Source organism: Seriola lalandi, unplaced genomic scaffold (assembly GCF_002814215.2).
Source record: "Seriola lalandi dorsalis isolate HSWRI2012SDOR001 ecotype SW California unplaced genomic scaffold, Sedor1 jcf7180002054692, whole genome shotgun sequence".
Taxonomy (NCBI): domain Eukaryota; kingdom Metazoa; phylum Chordata; class Actinopteri; order Carangiformes; family Carangidae; genus Seriola; species Seriola lalandi.
In genome coordinates this window covers 2,495,273-2,515,818 of record NW_019525245.1, presented here as the reverse complement: position 1 = coordinate 2,515,818, position 20,546 = coordinate 2,495,273, and the positions used below count along the sequence as shown (strand labels likewise).

At 41.8% G+C, this 20,546-nt stretch overlaps 1 protein-coding gene across 2 annotated transcripts in view; it reads right to left on the bottom strand.

Moving 5' to 3' along the window:
• Positions 1–15,588: 15,588 nt before the first annotated feature.
• Positions 15,589–20,546, bottom strand: part of mdfi (MyoD family inhibitor) — a 27,530-nt gene continuing 22,572 nt past the window's right edge. For both annotated transcript variants that reach the window (XM_023423734.2, XM_087178607.1), the window contains exons 4-5: positions 20,153–20,518; positions 15,589–19,374 (exon numbers count right to left, since the gene is read on the bottom strand). In XM_023423734.2, the coding sequence (XP_023279502.1) occupies positions 19,121–19,374; positions 20,153–20,518 (620 nt within the window). In that variant the 3' untranslated portion in view covers positions 15,589–19,120. The remainder of the gene's footprint in view (positions 19,375–20,152; positions 20,519–20,546) is intronic.

The window sequence follows — 20,546 nt, the reverse complement described above, 5'->3', positions numbered from 1 at the left end:
CATCCCCACCCCCCCGTCCTGCCCAGCTGATGCTACCACCTTACACCAGTGGAAATAAGCATGATGAAACATCTTTGTCACTCTCTTCATCCTTCTGTGTCTCTCCCTCCCTGCTGACCCCCATCAGCTCACGTCTGTGCTCCATCTATCTGTCTGGTCTGACTCTGTTAACGCAGGGCAATGTTCTTACCCAGTAATGAGAGATGATCTTTTCTATTTCTCTAACACACTCACACACATAGAAGTTTTTTCTTCCACTGCATTTGGCTTTTGTTTAATTTCATTTGCCTTGGAAGATAATGAAACATATAAATACAGTGGACCACGTGTGCGTTTGGGGTTTTGGAGTTATGACCACTTTATGGTGTGAGAGCTCCCTGCCACCGTCACTGCGGTCTAATCTGTTTGATGAAGGCTTTCAGCTCTGGCACAGTGGGAAACAGCAGTCCCTCCCTCTGCCACCAGACACACTCTTTGGTCTAAAATGGATAAAATGCATGACAGATGCCACTCTGAGCTTAAAATACACCCTTTTTGGCAGACATGCTGAGCTCTCCTATTGTCATTCTGGCCCTTCCTTGTCTCTCAGCGGTCCGCTCCCCACCCGCCTGCACCTCTTTCTCCCCTCCATGCTGGCAGGCTGTGTGCCAGAGATCATAAGAGGCAGTGCAAGCCACTGCTTAATGAATTAATTATTTGATTATTTAATCACCCAGATGAAGAGCGTCTTTAACACTGGTGTTAATTAGCCAACATCTGGGCCAGTTGGCGGGCCAGCCACACAGAAACACAGAGAGGAAAACCAGCACACACTCTCCGCACAATCACCACATCTTTTTTTGCACTCCCCTCCTGCCAGTTACGTTCTTATTGTGAGCAAACTGACCTATTATCTGTGATTGTAAGAAAATAACTACTAATATATCCAAAAAAAAAGTTTTCCAGAGAGACATGTATTATCGCATTTTTTTTTTGTTAACCTTCAAACAAAACTGAACCTACTTTGCTTATGTGTCTCTACATACATTTCTCTCACACCTTTACTCGCCTCACCCTCATGCAGTGCTGCCTCTTGCCATCAGGAGGAGCAATGTCTTTTCTTTTGACCTTGTGAGACACACTCCTTGATCTTACCTCTTCACAGAGGTGCCACACAGCTGTCCACTATACGATTACATGATACATGCAGGTAGCATGCACTGTTGCACTTTCGCATGACAACAGCAATAACAGCTCGAAATGGGGCGCACATACTACTACATACTATTGTGATAGGGCAACAATAAAATTCTCGCCAACTCTGCCGCTTATTATGAATTAAGATTGTATTCTGCATGGATTCCCATCACTAGAATTCAAATGTAAATCAAACCTGAAGGTCACGTATGTGCTCTTATCTCTCTCCTTTTTCTATTCAATCTGCTGTGTTTGTGGAGACAGAGAGAGAGGGAGAGAGGGATGGTCCGGTGAAAGACAGCAGACAGTGAAGGAGGGATGGAGGAGGAGAAAGATATGTGTGACTCTCTAGTCTGATTAAGACCACTCCAGTCTGGGAGGTGCTACTTCACACCAGCACCAGTCTTCAATGGATGAGGGAGGACTCGAGGAGAGGTGTGTGCGTGTGAGAGAGAGAGAGAGAGAGAGAGTGTGTGTATGTGTGTGCATGGTGAGTGGTGGAGTGGGGTAGAAAAGAGGGATTCCCTTTAATTGCAATCATTCTGGCAGCACTGCAGGGATCTACATGCCATGCATACAATTAGAGAGGAGAGGAGGAGAGGAGGAGAGGAGAGGAGAGGAGAGGAGAGAGAGGAGAGGAGAGGAGAGGAGAGAGCATGATTTTTGGGCCCATAGTTTCTTTCCTCAGTCATGCTACGACTATCTAACCCAGCCCTAACACACAGAGTTGAGCTTAATTGCATCAGTGTATGTTATGTATCAGTTCTGTGTTGGCAGCAGCATCCTGATTGGTGTGTGTATGTGTTTGTATATATGCTTTCTGTGTGCTGCTGAGGTTAATTGAGACACACAGCTCATCTCTGCCCTGATGAGGGTCAGAGCACAGAGGCAGATCTGCATCGCATTAATCTAACCCCAATTTATGCTGCCACACACTGTCAGTCACAACCCTGCCCCCGAATCACACACACACACACACACACACACACACACACACACTTGTATGCACTCACACATACCCATTAATTTAGCCCCAATTTGTGTTGTCTTCAGCTGCTGTGATGCATGGCCCGTAACACAATCGCAAATGCGTATAGCAACGACACTTCTGCTTTCTCTCACACATACTCTCGCAAAGGCAGCAGCAATAGATGGCATTTACTTTTTATGTCAGCGCTGTGTGATCTAAAAGGGAAAGTGTAAAATCAACTCAACTAAAATCTACCTCACCAGCACACACTTTTCCTTGCGAGACTCACAATATCTCACATTCATGTGGCCTCTATTATTCCTGCATAAGTTCCTTGCAGAATGCTGGCCTGACAGAAGCTAAACCCTGCAGCACCCAGAGAAGGAAAAGCAAATTAACCAGCTTCACTCTAACACTGAGGGACCATTAAAGTCGAAACGCCTGATCTCCCTGGCCGGTTTTTCCTCTCCATCCTCTCCCTCGTTCCTCTCTCGTTTCCTCACTCTCCAGCTGCAAAGGTTAACCGTGAGAGGCTCTCAGAGACACTCCAGCAGACACACAAGTGATCTTTCCTTTAATTGGCTTTTCCACTCCCCTTCTCCTCCTCTCTTCTTCCTAGCAGGTCAGCAGAGTCCACTGCAGGGCCCCGACAGAGGAAACACACACACACACACACACACACACACACACACACACACACACACACACACACACACACACACACATATGCACACACAGAACGACACAAAAGCAGTCAGGCTGAACTGAGGACTTGATGCACTGGGCAAGGTGTGTGTGTGTGTGTGTATGTGTGTGTGTCTACACCTTTAAATATCTCCATCCGACCAGTCAGTCTGTCGTTAGTAGTACAGGAGTAGCGGTGCTGTGTAATTGAGCTATCTGGCTCTCGGGCCTCCATGATGTCCTCATCCATGAAGCAGCTGACACCGCGGCTCTGCTCCTCACTGTCACACAGACAGGGCACACAGGAAATTCATAAGGGGAACACTGACAGGTGTGGAGCCATTATCGGCCAGGGCACAGTCTAGTTTTTTATCAGCTGTGAAACTTACAAACCCCTGCTTCCTCTTGGAAAAGAATTTCACAAAATATTGTTTAAGTTAGAAATGGAGGTATGCAATTTTAAAAAGCTTCTTGCAGTTAGCCATTAGGCTCTGTCAGAATGATAAAAGAGAAGCATGTATTGTGGCGCCATGAATGCTGTTGTTTCAGAGCTGGATTTGAAGCTACTCTGAACTCCTGCCATTGACAGCAGGGCAGAGAAAAGTTATCCAATCCTGTAACTTCTCATTACATCTGGAAAAAATACTTAATTGCATTCCTCTAAACTCAATCTGGCGGCTAGCAGATCTAGATAGGAGAGAGAGAATCACAGTGTGAAATGAGCTACACGCTACGCTGACTTACCCGTGGTAGCCTAGAATCAGAGCAAGATGACTAGACAAGGCTGTTCAGACGATTGCACCCTGGACTCAGTCACGCCGACTATTCTGCTTCATCTCGCTCTACGTGCCGGGCCTCGCCACAGCCATTATCCTCAGGGCGCAGTGTGTGAGAGGACATCATTACCAGCTGTCTGCAGGGCTGCCTCCTGCCCCTTCTTCCGCCGACACTATCCTATCTAATTGCCCGGTCCAAGGAGAACCAGAGCAACGCCGGCAACTGAGAACAGCCTCATTCCCACCTGCCATGGAAACAGATAGGACACTGAGATAGCTGTGGCCTGCTGGTGGCTTTCTAGCCTCCGTTAGGCTGATAATGGAGTGAGGCTCATGACTCATCAAGTCAGAAGTTAAAATGTTCAGTTTCCATCACCAAGACTTAGTGAGATACATCTAATCACAGCAGTGTTGAAACGGTACTGATATGGTACATAGGCCACATCAGACCAGAAACTTCTGAATGTTTCAGCCAGTTATGGGGATAGCCATTTTAAAGAGCCTGTTCACCAATATTTCCATAAAAAATGACATATGTCTCACTTTCCCTCCTCATAGCACCACGCAGATCGTTGGCTTTGAGATATCCGTCTCTAAGACTCACAGTTTGTGATCATTTTAACAGTGAAAAATTACATTTAAACTACTAAGAGTGAGAGTGAATAAGCGTTTACAGCCTTGCTAGTTGCTCTGTGAGGATGTACACTGCCACTGCAGAGCTTTGAGCTAAGTGCTAATATCAGCATGCTAATATGCTTACAATGAAAGTGCTAACATGTTGATGTTAAGAAGGTATAATGTTTAGCGTGTTCACTAACTCAGTTTAGCATCTGACCCTTCTAACATTTGCTGACAAAAGAGGCTGATGGGAATGTCATTAATTTTACAGGTATTTGGTCATAAACTAATCAATTTAGACTTAATAATGACACTAGAATTAAAGTCACCACAAAGGTTATTACAGCTCATCCTTAAGGGGGTAATAATGTCTGAACCAAAATTCACGGCAATCAATCGAATAGACATGTCATGTAAGGTCACAAATGTGTACCTCCTACCACGGTGCTGCTGGGGGGGAAGTTAGAGGATCACCGCTGTCGTGACGATACATGGGAACCGTGAATGTCTGTATATTGTAACAGACTGGGTAACATGTTAATGTAACTGTTATGCTATAGTGTTAAGACAGTTAAAGTAGAAATGACTTTTATGATTATTGCAGTTACTGAGTTTTCCAGGTTGTCAGTGAATGTGTGTTATGTTAAGGGGCCGTTTAGCCTGTCAGTTATCGTAGCTACTTATGACAGTGATTTGTGTGAGATAACTTACCTGTGATTGGGGTTGAAGTCAGTTAGTAGCACTGATATTACGTTGTAAAAGCAGATATTAAGTTTGTTGTTTTGGCGTCGGCTTATGACCCACAGTAGCCTGTGTTCAGTCAATAATCACCCCCCATCTCCCCCTGACTTTCCTGTCTCTCTCACAGCTATCCGAAAAAACCGGTGATTCACTGACGCTTTTCGGCGGACACGTGACATCTCAGAGTAGCTGGAAACTGAGACAGTTTACCTTTGTTTCTTTAATAACATACGAAGCAGACGTTCAGCAGGTTTTTACCGGCAGCCAAACTATCCGCAGAGGTGTCCTCCTCTCCATAACAATGAATCAGGGGATTCAAATCGGTAGAAACACCTATAAAGCAGTTTCACTTTAAAAATCTGAGAATCACGGAGGTTCTTAGGTGGACACAGAACAGGACGCCTGCAGTAGCTGGGAGCTGAGCTGCCTAACATTTGCTTGCTGATATCTTAAGATCCACATGTCCGATGACTAAAATCCTTAATCTAGTTAAAATATATTGTTGAAAATGACCATGGTGTAAAAAGTGTATATGGTCTAAAATTAGATAAAATAAAAATTTTGAGCTTCAGGCATGCAACCACCACACAGAGCCATGCACATTGGGGATATGATGTCATTGACAGGCGACCACCAAATCACAATTAAACGGACAATTACCATCAATAAAGTATGCTATGTCTCTAGGTTTGAGAATTGCTGGAAACATTTGGGATAATGTAAGTACACAACTAAAAATATATATATAACGTAGGACTAGTCATTTTTAGACATTTGAATGTGGAAAAGTTACATATTATAACTTTCACTGGGTGACTGAAAACCTTGATGTTCTCGTGGTATGACAGGAAAACTTAAGGGATCACCAAAACACCATGCATGTCTGTACAAAATTTCCCAGAGATCCATCCAAAGGTTTTTGAGATATTTCTGTTTGGAGCAAGGTGGTGGACCGACCGACTGACTGGCCAACATTACCATTTCTTAAGGCCATATCTGTAGCTAGCTTCACAAAACACCACTAGAGAGCTTTGTGAGAAAATATATTTTTTATGATTTGTATGAACTCAACCTTTAAGGGCCAGTGTTCTGTAAACAGCAGTGAACTGTAAGTTATGGAGGCCATTATATAAACTGGATGTAGAAAACTGCTGCAGTAAAATACAGTAAGGGTTCGATTTCAAGTCTCTTTTTCACATTTGAGTGAAAACACGTACGAGGAGTTTTTGATCTTTCCTCTGAAAACAGTGTTTGTGGCTGTGGTGTTTTTGATGGAGAGCTGTGATATGCTGCACTCTGACTGTGTTTGAAAGATGTCATTTCTCAGAGGTGGACGCGTGACAGCAGGTGGGCAACTACACAAGAGCAACAGGCGCTAAAAGGAAATGGGCTTTGAGGTTGTCATGGTAATGAGAGCGTTATGACCTAAACACTCTCTGGGCTATTACCCCAACCCACGCTGCTGCCCGTCTCCTGACCCCCACCTCCCTTCACACTTGCTGAGGCGTAGGTCTTACATTGAGGTCAACTGGACCAGATCTTTTTGAATTTTGGCCATCTCTCCCACCCACCATGCCGTGACTATGTCGTTTTTTTTTTTAGTCACACACACGCAGATGGACAGAGACAATAGTCCAAGGCACTCTGTCTGACACAGGACAGGAAATAAGTGTTTACGTGGACGAGGCGCCCCTTCCTGTGCGTTCCCACAGGGCCATCAACCACCTAATTCAGACTCTGTGTGTGTTTCTGGATTTAACGTCCCCTTAAAAACAGCAACTGAAAGTTCTCTTTTTCTTCACGTCATGCTTCCCTCACACTTGATTTTCCTCTCTCTCTCCTTTTTAATCCTCACTGTGTCCCTCCTTCCCTCTGCTTTTACTGGCTGTGGAAAACAATGGAGTTTTGTTGGTGGATTTTACCTTTATGGGCACTTTTGCCTTCGTTTTTCTGTCCAGATGACCCAATAAATGTGTTCACATTGGGTTTTTCAACTGGCAGAACGGGGCTGCAGTTTTGCAGTAGGTCATTGATGAAGTAGACAGAAGTGAGTGTATCAAAGCCAAACAGACCAGAGAGGTTGTTTAGACCTGTGAGATGTTGACTCGTTACCCTTGCATTCTATGTGTGTGTGTGTGTGTGTGTGTGTGTGTGTGTGTGAGTGTGAGTGTGTCTCTGCGTGTGTGTGTATGTATGTGTGTGCATAAGGACAAGGCTCTGGTCTGTGCTCCCTGTTTGCTTAAGGTGGCATGAGTCAGCTTGACTCAAAAACAGGAGCCTGTTTTCGTGTGCCCTGCCAACTGCCTGTCTGACATTTAGCTAGCTTTCTCTCTCACACTTTCACATACAGAAACACACACACACACACACACACACACACTCACACTTATTTAGATGTAAGTCAACACGCAAGCCAATCAGCCACTCTTGGCACTCCATTGACCCTATGTACACTTTTCAGCTCTGTCATTTTCTGAGCTTGTATCCACCAGAAGTAATAACAAGTAAATATACTCTGTTCAGATTCATATTTTTTCATATGCATTGAGAATCTTTCAAATACCAAAGTAAAGAATATGGTCAGAATTAGACTTACTGAAGGTGTGGGATGTAAAAATAGGTGGTTGGATGCTGAAAATGGGGAACAGTTGTAGCGGTGAAACTTGTTGGATGGGTTGAGGGTGCATTTCACACATGCAGGATGCAAAGGCGCTGAGGGCTCGGGCTGATGTGGGGGCGTCTGGGATCAGGGATGGGAGGATACGGTTGTGTTAGTGGGGCGAGGCTCCCTGTATCCTCCTCCTCTGTGCCCCTCGGAGCCACGTCGCTGCGGTTATGAGCAGCCACAAGGGTTTGGATGAAGGCCAAAAGTTGCATAATCGTGCCCTTAAACCAGTGGGGTGCCATGCCTCTCCTCCCCTCTCTGTCTCTGTCTTCTCGTTAGTTTTTATCACCTCAGCTCTTAATCTCTTTTTCTTGGTGCATTTCTAGCACCAGCCATTTCTTTTTATCCTTTCACTTTGTCCATTCATCACTTTGCCCAATCATCCCATTCATCCCTCTATTAGATACAGTTCTGTTCCTCCACCAGTTACTATTCTTAGGTATTGCCTATGTGTTTCATTAAAGGTAATTTTATCTCATAATAACATCTCATAAATAATAAATAAGCATGTTTTTCTTATTATAAACAAATCATATCAACAGACCGAAACCACCAATGAATTGGTCTTGCTGAGTATTGTCTAGCACGGGCTTCCGTTGTTGTCCAGAAGCTATTAAAAGCACATCACTGAGCTACACTGTTGAACTGGGTGACAGGTTCCTTTGTTACAATGAATGTCGCCAGGGCTATATTTTATCAGTCAATATACTTTGCCCTGAATGCTTCCATAAAAACTCACCATCGCACCAAATATGCACCAATCCATGACTGAAAACTGTCCACAACAAATGCTCTAGTGCTTTTTGTGACATTTATTAAACCCCACACTGCCCAGCCGTTGGGGCTGAGAGCCACACACAAGATGGGGAAGTTGGAAAGTGCTGAGAGATGGACAAACACATTGTTGGTTTTGGTCTTTGCATGGGAATTGTTGACAATAAGAAAAATATGACTACTTATCTTTTGCTGTTAAGTAGCAATATTCAGTAATAGTGACTGCTTATTAGATCCAATGGTTCATCTTCATTATACACCATTGTAGTGAAAAACAAATGGCTGTTTCATGAAGTATCACTGGGTTCAAAAATTAGACCCAAAATCTGACTGACATGGCTGAGACCAACCAGCTGGAGCTCTGGGGCACAATCACAACAGCACTCATTGATGGATGAGTCCATTCACTATTAAGATAAGGAAAACTCTGTTTTGTTTTTTTTGTTATTTACTTTGCACTCATCTTCTTTAGTTTCCTCTTAGTTTTGTATAGCATCAGTTTTTGCCGCCGCATTTTACTCTCTCCAGGTCATACGGTCAGCATATATGATAGTCCGGAAACTACTTTCCTCTTGCTGCAGTATACCACTCTGCCGTCACCAAGCTGTTTGGTTGAATGTGAAAACAAGCTGAGCAAAGTAGCGCTGATAAATTATCCATTATTAAAACAAATTATAACTGTCAGTTGCATGAGTTTTACTGTTTTTACAAGGCCTTTTTGTGAGTCATCAGGCCAAAAAAGACATAAAGCAGCAGCCAAACAGAAGGAATACTCCTAGCTAATGGAGAGCCAACATTTAGGCAGTGCTTTATTGTCGTTGTGCCAGCACTGGGTATCTGGCATCTCCCACCCACAAAGATGAAAGCCAACTCTTAAGTGGCAGTGCCTGCTCTGTATGCACCTCCCCTATCTAACACAGGAGCTGCGCTCTGAGAGAAAGAGAGACAGAGAGAGAGGGGCCAATACTGTGATGGAGTGTGTGTGCGTGTGTTTGCGTGTGTGTGTGTGCGTGTGTGTGTATGTGCGTGTTTGCTAACATGGCAATCATTATGTATTCAGTTAGGAGTTATATCTTCCCCATCTTTCAATTTCTCCCTTTTTATTGTTCGCCTTTCTCTCCCTTTATGCTGAATTCACAAGCAGCTGGGATGGATAAAGCATTTTAATGATCCCTAACTGATTTCTGCATTTGCTTTAAACTCGCCTTCAAGTAGAAGCGAGGGTAAAGTCACGGTTGTGGTTGAAATTTGCACGAGCGGTTGTGGCCGGTGGAGTGGGAATGGGATTTTACCCCAAATCCTGCAGTTCACATCTGTACATCGTCCCTGCCCTGCGCTCTGGAGTCTCTTTTATTCAACACGTAATGGCCTGGTTTCCCAAAACTACGCGATGATAATGTTTGTTGTTAGTTGCTATGGTCAAACTCAGGACAATCTCTTTTTTATTGGTTTTTCATATCATTTGAGACACTGAGAAAATAAAGCTCCTGCAGTCATAGCCTCAACTTCTGCAGGGAAATGAACAAAACTGACCCCGGATCAGCATCTCAGATTGATCAGGTAATGGCGGCTGTACTACAGGTATGCATGGCCATTAAACCAAATGACTTTACTCTGTCTCAGACTGAGATCTTCCAGGTGATTAATCAGTGATTCATTATCTAACGGATGCTCTCACAGCACAGGGATCTAGCTCACTAGATTAATCTATCTGTCATCGTCCTATAAGGAAGATATATGGTCATTGTTCAACAGAGCAGGAAGGAAGTAAAGGGGCGGGCTTGCACCAGGACTGGACATAGGCATTTGTAATGAGAACATCACTCCAAGCATATATTGGGAGTCAGGGGCGATTGTGTTTCTGTCCTATAAGGAGGCGTTTAGCACAAATCCTCCCTTTCACATCAGTTTTACTGAGGCAGAGCTTTAGCTGTCGTAGAGAGCTTTCCCTTGTCTTGTCAGTCTCACACTAACTGACGTCAAAACACATATCAGATGAGCTGGGATACGTTTTAAGGCTCACACATGCAAATGGTCATCTATCCTCCACCCACAGGCCTACTGCTCCTGCTGCTGCTGCTGCTGCTTCCGTGAGACTGAGGCCGAAACAAATGTCTCAATCCTGCCAACTCTGTGTGTACATGTGTTTGTATGAGTGTGTGTGAGTGTGTGTTCCATAGAAGCCCACTGGGCTGTGGTTCCCTCAGTAGTCCTGCAGCAGCAGTAACTCGATACAGTACACACACATTTTTGTTGCTGATCCAAGCTTGTCTGCTTGCCATGATTTTGGTTCAGTTCAACTTGTTGTAAAACACTGCAGTACAGTGTTAAAGAGGAGAACATGTAATCAGCATCTAATGAACACAGTGTGCCATTTTATGAAAGATGGTTATATGCCCTATAATGATGTAGATTTGTTGCTCTTGACTTGTCTTTGATTTAGTATTTCGTTGGCTCTAAATCATATTGTAATGTAGAGGTTTTTTTTTTTCTCATTGCTTCAGAAGAGTAGGGCTGAAAATATCTGAACACCAGTCAATCTCTACAACTCCAGTCCAAAAAATACAGTATATAGTACAAAAATTACAGTATATAGTACATTGTGATGCCAATGTAACTTTTGTAATAATTCGTTTCTCTCTAATAAGCTCTTTCTCTTTCTTTCTGTGTCTCTGACCCCCACTCTCTGCGTCCACTCTCACTCTCATGTAGGAGGAAAAGATGTTTCTTTGTAGGGACTGGCTGGCACTAGCGCCACTGACTCACACAGCTGCCCCAATAGAGCTCTCCTCCCTCTGATTTACAGCCAGAAGTGGTATTAATTTTTTTCTAGTTCTTATCCAGAGTTATTTACTGGCACTTTCGGCGTATCTGTCTGTGTTTCTGAAATTTGGACGGAGCTGTCTTAATTCTGACCTTAAAAGCACGGTCAACAGGATGTGGCACGATGTCACAGGGTGCTTTGCGCAATTACCAAGTGACCGTTTATGACTTTGGTCGACATATGGTGATTGAAAGAACAGCATTCGAAACCCTAGGCTTAAGAGTCAAGCTGATTTCAAGTGGATATTCAATACCTAGTAATAATACTACTACCAATACTACTTTTTGTATTTTTAATGGCCAATTAAGTTATGGCCCCCTTTCTAACCAAAGTCTTATTAAAATAACTGTGGTTCAGGGCCACACATGCTGTATGCTGTACATGTGAGCCAGGAGCTGACGGTGAATGTGACAACGAAGGAGCGGAGGTGTCGTATAAATATGTTATTCCAGAATAGGTGGAATGTGTTGTGTCTCTATGTTTGAAACCAGCGTAAATGATGTGATTTCCAGGTTGTGTGATTCAGTCTTAAGTGTATAAAGATGATCTGTTGATGGACTGTATGCCATAAACCTGAACTAAACATAAATATTGTCCTAAAAACAATTTCTTTAAAACCAAACACAAAGATAATCAGCTTTTAAAGAATTCTATGTGCATAAATGTGCAGGCATGAGCCACAGAAACAGGTAACAGTATCCCTGAGCGAAAAGATTTTGCCATGTTTGTTTGATGAGACTGAAAACAAAATCCATTTTATGCTTTGCTGTTCATTATGAAGGTTTAAGAAATGTTCACTGTTCATGATGTCTTCGCTCTCTGCAGATTTTTATTTATTTTCATTATTTGTGTAATAATTCATATATATTTGATGTTTTTATATTTTATGTTATGTCGTGTGTCATGAACTCATGTGGGGTGGACACTTTTATGTGCATGACATTCTGTGTCAGAATTGTCAAATATATATTGCCAAAGCATTGATGAAAGGCACAGATTTGAATGGATTACAAAGGATGCAAAATAGTTGACATTGTAATAGAGGTCTCTTAAGAACACTTTAACAATAACCCCTATGGATGTAGCCCCACATGAAGGTTGTCCTCTCATACAATAGCCAAATCAGAAAAGTATCAGGCATATTGTATGAGTTCTGTATCTGTTGTGGCATTCCTTTGACCCAGTATTTATAATAAAATTGAGTATTTCCTTTTCTTGGTGTCTTTGTGACTTCAGTGGAGGAGGGGAGTGCTGTGTTTGGTGGGAGCCAAGGGCGAGTGGCTTGTCATGTCAGGGGTATTAATTTATGATTTCCATCCGAGCTTCTGACCTCATCACCTCCATTAGAATGCAGCCTTTGTAATTTCATGGTTAATATTCAATAGCCACTTGTCCCCTGTGCCTGCTTTGTGCCTGCTTTGTGGGTGTGCATCATTTTTGATTTGTTGAGTTTGTGCATGTGTTTTCGTGTGCATGTGTGTGTACATGGAAAAGGAAATGAGGTTCGACTGTAGCATGGCTTCCTGCAAAACAGTTGCAGATGTCCAGAGATGTCCTCTGACTCTCTACTCCCACTGAGGAGCTTGAATTGCCTCTCTGTCTAACCTGACTCATTTGAATCAGCCTCCCTAATACACACTTTTTTCTTCCCTCTCTCTCACAGACACTAGATGCAGATCTAAACACACACACACAAACATACAGTAGCTGACTTTTTTACAGACACATGCCTCTGGGCCAAAGTGTGATCCTCTTATCAGTGAACTCTACAGACAGTCTACACGAAACAGAGGCTGGCCAACATCATTTCAAACCCAGTGGACGGCACACACACACAAATACTGGAGTTGACAGGAATTGTTTTCACGAGACAAAAGTGCTACGGAGATAAAACGCAGAAATCTAAAGAAGAGCGAGGAGAGATTAAGGCAGAAGAAGAAGAAGCAAATCTTAAACAGTAAAAGTCCCCTGCATCTCTCCACACATTGATGTATTGGCCTGAACACACATTCCTACTGAACGACTTTGGCAAGCCTTTAAAAAAACACATTAAAGGGCTCTGTTCTGCATGAGCCCAGTTGTTGCTCTGTTTTCTCTCTTTTTTTCCCCGTTTTCTCTGCTCTCAGCTCAGAGACAGCTAAACTGATGGGGCTTAGCTATGGGAAAATCTGCAGATGCAAAAGATGATTATGACAGTATATTAATGGAGAAATAATAAAGCACAGCAGGGAAAAGATGAGCAACAACACCGTTAAAAATGGTAGAAAATTGCCCTTATATAGGCTACTGTAGGTGCCCCGCTTCTACAATGCACATGTTGGATATACACACTAATGGCTGCTTCAGCAACATTTTATCCCCGTTCATCCTCATGTTGATATGTTGTTTAGTTTGTTTTTAGTTCCCAACCTTTTTGTTTGACGCACCCTCATGGTCCCGAGATGAGCTCAAATACCCCTGGACATCACCTGTAACCTTCCAAATATGTTTGTTTGATAGGATGATAGATGTTATTAGCATTATTAGGCCTAATTGTAATGGATATTGTTACAATTATTTTTCATACTATTGAACTGATCTTTAGTTTGCATTCGTACTACTTGGAGTGGTAAGTGGTTTATTTATTGTTTTTAGCAAACTATTTCAAATGCTAATGCTAATCCACGACTTTTAGTCAAATGCCTACACTTTTATTTTAGCTAATTATCTGAACTGTTTATCATACTGCTCACTAATTTTATCCAAGACTTCACTAATTATGTCAGTTGTTTATCTATTAATTTTCGCTAGTTATTGCACCTGGTTAACATTAACCATTATTTTTACGTTTATCAAAGGTTTTAGCTTGTAACTGTTTATCCATTATATCATAATTATTTCAACTGTCAATTTTAGCTAGCTATTTAAACCTTTTGCAGACTGTACCTGCATTAGGCTATATTGATACTTTTGATCACTCACCTTTAACTATCTATTTAAACTTCTCTTCTAACTGCTTGCTGACCAGTTGTGTTGCACCCTAAATCATAACGTGCTGTAAAATGTGTTTGAATTAACTCATTTATCATTTTGCAATAAGCCTGTTGTACTAGACCTAGCCCCTAGCTTAGCATAGCTAAATTAAAGATCAGCAGGATAATACAATGATACATGCAGGAATCACTGTTTTATAAGATAGGACTAGTAATGACAGAAAAATGACACAGTTTGTATTACAGTGTAGAGCATATTTCCTTTATTAGACCACATTGCTAAAAATTTAATTAAGACTAGTGCTGGATAAAGTTTGCTTACTTTGAAGAATGAATTCTCACATGAGATGGGGTGACACTCTTCTATAGTTAAAGAAATTTTATCCAGTTTTAAATCAACTGCAAAACATCTGTCATATATGAGGGTAAAGAAAGGACAAGTAGCCATGAAAACTGATCTCTCCAGCTCATCATTGGAACTGTAAGTAAATTAAAATTTCTGTGCACAGAAAACAAAGAAAGTGAGAGGAATTTGAAAAGAAAGTGATGATGAGTAGTGATGCTTTACTGCTTTGCAGATAGTGTGTTCTCTCTTTGTTTGTAGTGGATACATTTAGCTTTCCACAAAAATCGCAGCGCAGGTAGAGAGGTCAGATGTTTAAATATAGTTTAAGCTGCATCTCAAAATGTCAGTAAGGGTGTAGGTTTGGTTTTATCTTCGGTGGTTGACATTTCATGCACACACATAAAGAGCCTGACTGTGCAGAAAGTTTACTTGAATTAAATATGTGTTTGCTGATATTACCTGAGTGTGATTTTAAAAAAAAATTAAATTTAACTTTAATTAATAGAAATCTTGACATGATAGATTTTCAAGAAAATGTAACAAGAAAGTAATGAATGTATGTGATGTCTAAAACCCTGTATGTGGTTCGCTGCTCTGTTTGAACCAACTCTCTGCCTTGAGCCATTTTCAGATCTCACCTGAGAGTCTGTAGCTCTGTCCTTTCATTTTGTTCATGTAGGCGACACAGCTCAAGAGTTTCATGACAGAGCCACACTGATGCTCAAACTGATCTTTGAATTATATATATTTTTAAAAAGCTCACCTTTTGCCCACCTTCTGCACTTCACCTGTCTGTGTCTTTGTGACATCAGAACTCACCTGGGAGCATGGCACCTTACCTGTCTGTGTTTCTGTGACATGCATTGTACACTGTTGAGGTGATGAAGAATATGAATAATTGTATGTTGTCATTAGAGTCATTTCATAGGAGTGCTGCATATAGTTTTATTATAGACTAGACTACAGTACAGCAGGAGCATTTATGTAACCATAATGTAATAAGCTTGGAGCCTGTGTGAAAAAAAAGACAGAATGATGCATGTAGCCTGGATCTCACATTGTTTATTCAGTATTAAACAAAGAGATTTTAATGTGACTTCCAGGACTGCAATTCAAATTGACATTAAATGGGGGTAGTGTAAACAAAATGACATTATAGTGGACTACAGTCTAGTAAAAATTCAGCTGGGCTAGGATAACTTTCAGACTACAGGCAGAGGTGACCAGCCCTTTAAATCAATATCCAACTTCCATCTCATAATAAGATAATAAATCTACAAAAGTCAACGGTTAGAAATGTCTGTGGTCAAGGTAATTCTAACAAAAATACTGATAATACTGAGATAATACTAAACGTAAACTTGTGTTTTCTTCCAGTATTACTGTGATACCTTGACTGAATACATGAGACATATCTGGAAATGAGATGATGGCCTGCCTGGTACAAACACAACATCAAATCCACATCACCAAATCATCTCTAAAATCCAGAAGACAATCGAAGCGCAAGACCAGTGTTCATCTGGGGATTCTATGTCTTTCTATGTCTAGACAGTGTCTTCTATCTCCAGACCAACCAATCAGTGTTTTCTATTCCTCCAGACTGCCTGCGTTCTCCATGACTTGTGCAGCACTTCTCAGTATAGACATAAAATAGTATTTAATGACTAAGTCATAAAAAATTATTCCAATACCATTAAATTAAATTTAAATGATGTGTTCACTGTTTTTCAAGCCAGACCTTATTAAAATGTTGTTTCACATGATTTATGTCGCATAGCACAACCTAGCTTTAGTATTGACAGCCTAACCACTCCGCTGCACATTCTTACTGCACTTTACAGTCCAAAAGGAGAATTTTTACCTCTTGGTGAAGTTACTTTTGGAAAATAGGAACCTCACAGGAGGGCCAGACATGTTTAAATGATCTACTGGTAAAAAAAAAAAAAAAAAAAAAAGAGAGTTGTAAAACCATGCTTTGTATTACAGGTAGGTTTTATTTTTCCATCTACAGCAGGAATTTGAGCAAAATCAAATCAAATCTGTTTGAGCCTAGTGAGAGGCTACAGCAGAGTGGTAAGAATCTTGAAACTTGAGCTGGAGAGAGGTTGTGGTCATAAGTGATAGGAAACAACATGTCAACTGGGTTGGATTAAAAACAGTGAACCTATTGTTTTAGCAGTAAAATGAGCCAGTAGGAAACATATAATATGTATTTATATTATTGCTTGCTTAACCAAGTAACTTGCATGTTAGAAAGGTGAACTGTTTATTTTAACACTGGCAGAGTAACCGTGCCATTGTCAACATTGGAGACCAGTTATGCTAATATTGGCTTGTTGGCTCTGTAGCTATGTAAATGTACAAACTGTATTCCAGTGGTATGAAACCATTTTTATTATTGGCAATGATTGTTGTTAACAAACCAGTGTTGTTAAGAAAGCAGTATTAATTTTGTTTCAAACTTAAATGGGTTAACCCTGCACACACACCGCAGATATTTATCACAACGTAGGCCTATTTTTTTTTTTTTGACAAGGTTGGTCTGGTGACAGAAAGCATGTCCCTAGATGAAGCATCATCATCAGAATCTGCACTTAGAATTTCTTGTAACTCAAACAAAGTGACATTATTATAATTTCTATACGTAACAGTATAAAATCCAGTTTTCCCTTCATAAATCTCTCAGTTCTGTAAAGAATTGCATTGTTTTCCAGGGCTTTCCAGGAATCTGTTTCAGTTTAGTTCCAAAATATGAAACATATCCAATCTGATATAAACAGACACGAGGAATCATATTATCTAATTAGCTGAATTCCCAAAACTTGCATACTCTGCTTCTGTGTTATCAGGCTGATTACAGCCGTAGTGTATATTCATCAACAGTGTTAGATATCAGCCCTTAAAATAGGGTTTAATCAACCGCAGCCATATTAGCAGGGCAAAAACCCTTCTATGTACAAGTAATTATAGGTCTAGAAACTAAGGTCCAGTAAGAGGAAAACTCTTTGGTATTTCCAAGAAAAAAAGATTGCACAAACAGTATTTGATCAGAGAGGAGAGAGATTTGTATCAAGTCATTTTAAAATGCACAACAGATCTAGGTGACATCTCAAGAGGTATTGGGTTGGAGAAGGTATGCGTCTGAGCATATGAGAGTGCGGGCCTGTTATCAAAAGCGTACCATTCATACTACGAGCATATGGATCTAACTTAGCATAATGTTGTGAGATTTTCACTCAAGGAATTAAATTAGATGTTGAGCAATGTCTGCTTTACAGAGAGCCCGGCAAAACCTGATAACACAGAAATGTGATTTTCACATTAGAGGAGAAATGCAAATATCTTAACTAAAATCTACAAAACAAGGATTAATAGAGATTTGGTAAAGGCGAGGAATCTACTTGAAAATTCAGGCCTTAAGCTAAGCCAGGGCCTTTTGTTCACATAGCTAGAATGACAAAAGGAAAATGAAATGTATTAAAAAAGGAGATGATGCCTTCCAATCCTCTACCAGTCCTTTACCAGTTCTGACCAATCACACCAGGAGGAATTCACTGGATACAGTCAAAGCCCCTCGAGAAAATGTAAAAGTAAACAAGATGTGAAACATTAAGCGAGGAGAGATGTTTGATTAAGAACTCTCTCCCTTCACATGTTAGAGTAGAGAATATGTCCACTGCAGATGCTATCAACCACTCGCTCTGTGATGTCCATCACTTACAGTACTCATTTAATGGGACCCATCTCCAGGCTGATGCGTGACGCTCTGACGATTTTTCTCTAAGTAAGTCCTTTAAGTAAGATGCATTTTAGCAAAAAAAAAAAAAAAAAACTGTAATATTGCCACAAGCCACCATTGTTTTCTCTATTTTGTACATTGCAACAAGGATAAAGACAGCGGTGAATTCAACATCCGCCACTTGGGCTGTGTGTGTTGTAAAGGCCACTGTAAGCAATCAGACTGGAAGACTTTAACCTTGCCAAGGACAGGAGGACAGACTACATTGCTACTGAGATCTGAGCGTCCATTTTCCCATTATGCTGCTGCTCTTATCTACAGAAACACTAAAATCCGGTTAAATGGAGCCATTTTCTCATTTGCCTTTGGAGGTCATTTTTCATGCTTGGAGAACTCCAGTCATTCAGATGGCACAAGGGGCTCCATTGTAATAATAGCTTGTTCAGTAAGGGTCTAGATGCTGCACAGCCCGGCAAACTCTCATGGACCACAGCTGGAAATCATACAGCCAGCTGTGTAGCAATAGACCAACAGCAAAGACAAAGCAGGGGAAGTTACTGTCCCATCGTTTGATCAATAAAGGAAGGAAGAGTTCACCAGTGACTGCTCTCAGCATTAGGTCACATCTTTTACTTGGCAAACCCTGTAAGAAACATTGGACATATTGTGGAGCCAACTAGGCCAGCCAATATAGTGTCAAGCACAGAGCCCAGGAAACAAAGACTGCATGTAGTGCTTCTCAGCTCCGATAAGATGCTGGCTGAAGTTGTTCCTGGGCTTGTGAGAGTGAGTAGCAGGCATCTGCTTTGCCCCCAGGGTGGTGGCTGGGGCCTCAGGAGGAGAAGCAAAGGCTGCAGCACTCCATACAGATCTCCAGGCAGTCTGCAGACTCACAGCAGGCGTCAATGATGCCACAGTCCATGTCACAGGGCAGGTCACAGTCGCCACACTCCTCCGACGCACAGCAGCAGCAGAAACACGAGTCATCGCCTGCGCAGGAGCCACAGGTGGCACAGTCCAGCACGATGTTACACAGAGTCAGGAACTCACAGAAGAGACAGGCCAGAATACAGTGAACACAGCAGTCTGGAGGGGAAAGGCAGACAGAAACATATTTACACACCATGCCAATGAAGCAAAGTGAACTTAAAAAATCTAACTGAGTTGATCAGAGTTTGGCTTTACAGTCAGTGTGATAGGTCAGAAATCATGATGACATAATTAGTTTACAAGAAAACATTTTACTTCAGTGCAGGCCAGAGACTAAGGGCTGCCAATGTCCCGATGGCATTAGCACACTGACTTATGACATTAGGTTTTTAATAGGGAGTAAAATAAACAAATTCCTGGTCTTACCACATGCCCGTGAGTAATCAGTCAGTTATCTTTACCACATATCCACTTTCCTCTTTGTTGAGTCTGTCACCATATAACAGTTCAACAATTCAAATGCAGTGGATCTAACCTGCCTACTTTAAAGACACAAATGTTGACACAACCACTCAAGCCATGACAGAGGACTGCTCATCAGAGTGATTGTGGGAATGACAAGGTTAATAAATAGATATTTTCTAGATTGATGAATTTTTCCTTTGGTTTTTAGATGAATCAGTTTTCAGTTCGGGGCATTTGCAGTCGGTAAATATTTATAAATGCAATTTTATTGCAAATTCAAAATGGGTAAAAGTACTGAACTGAACCGAGAGTTCAATTTTTTGTTGGTTTTTGGTCAAAGAAAATATGCCAAGGGAAAGTACACCTGATCTTCTACTCTGATTAGACAAATGGAAAAAAACTTGTTGAACCTTGCTACCTATCCCTCCCTCTCCTCCTGCCCCTGCCCCTGTCAGTATCTATATCTCACCGTCCTGTGCCTCTGTGGGAATCTGGGAGCTGTTGCTCTTGGAGCTGCTCTTGCTCCTCTTGCTGCTCTGGGAGGTGATGGAGGGGTTGGACTGCAATTTCTTGGTGTGTTTGGGTCCAGCCGAAGAAGACGAGGAGGTGGATGAGCCCCCTCTTGGGAGGGAGCCCAGCTTAGGATGAGGGCCCCCGTTCCTGACCCCGTTGGACTGGAGTGTATGCGTGTGCGGCGTGTGCGTGTGATGCGAACAGTGCGTGTGAGAGGAGTGTGTGTGTGAGTGCTGCCGGGCTCCGTTGCGTAGTTGGCTGCTGGGCTGCGTCCGACATGGCTGGGTGTGTTGGATGGGCGTGGACCTGGCTGCTGGTTGAGCTGGTGATGGAAAGAAATTACATTCATT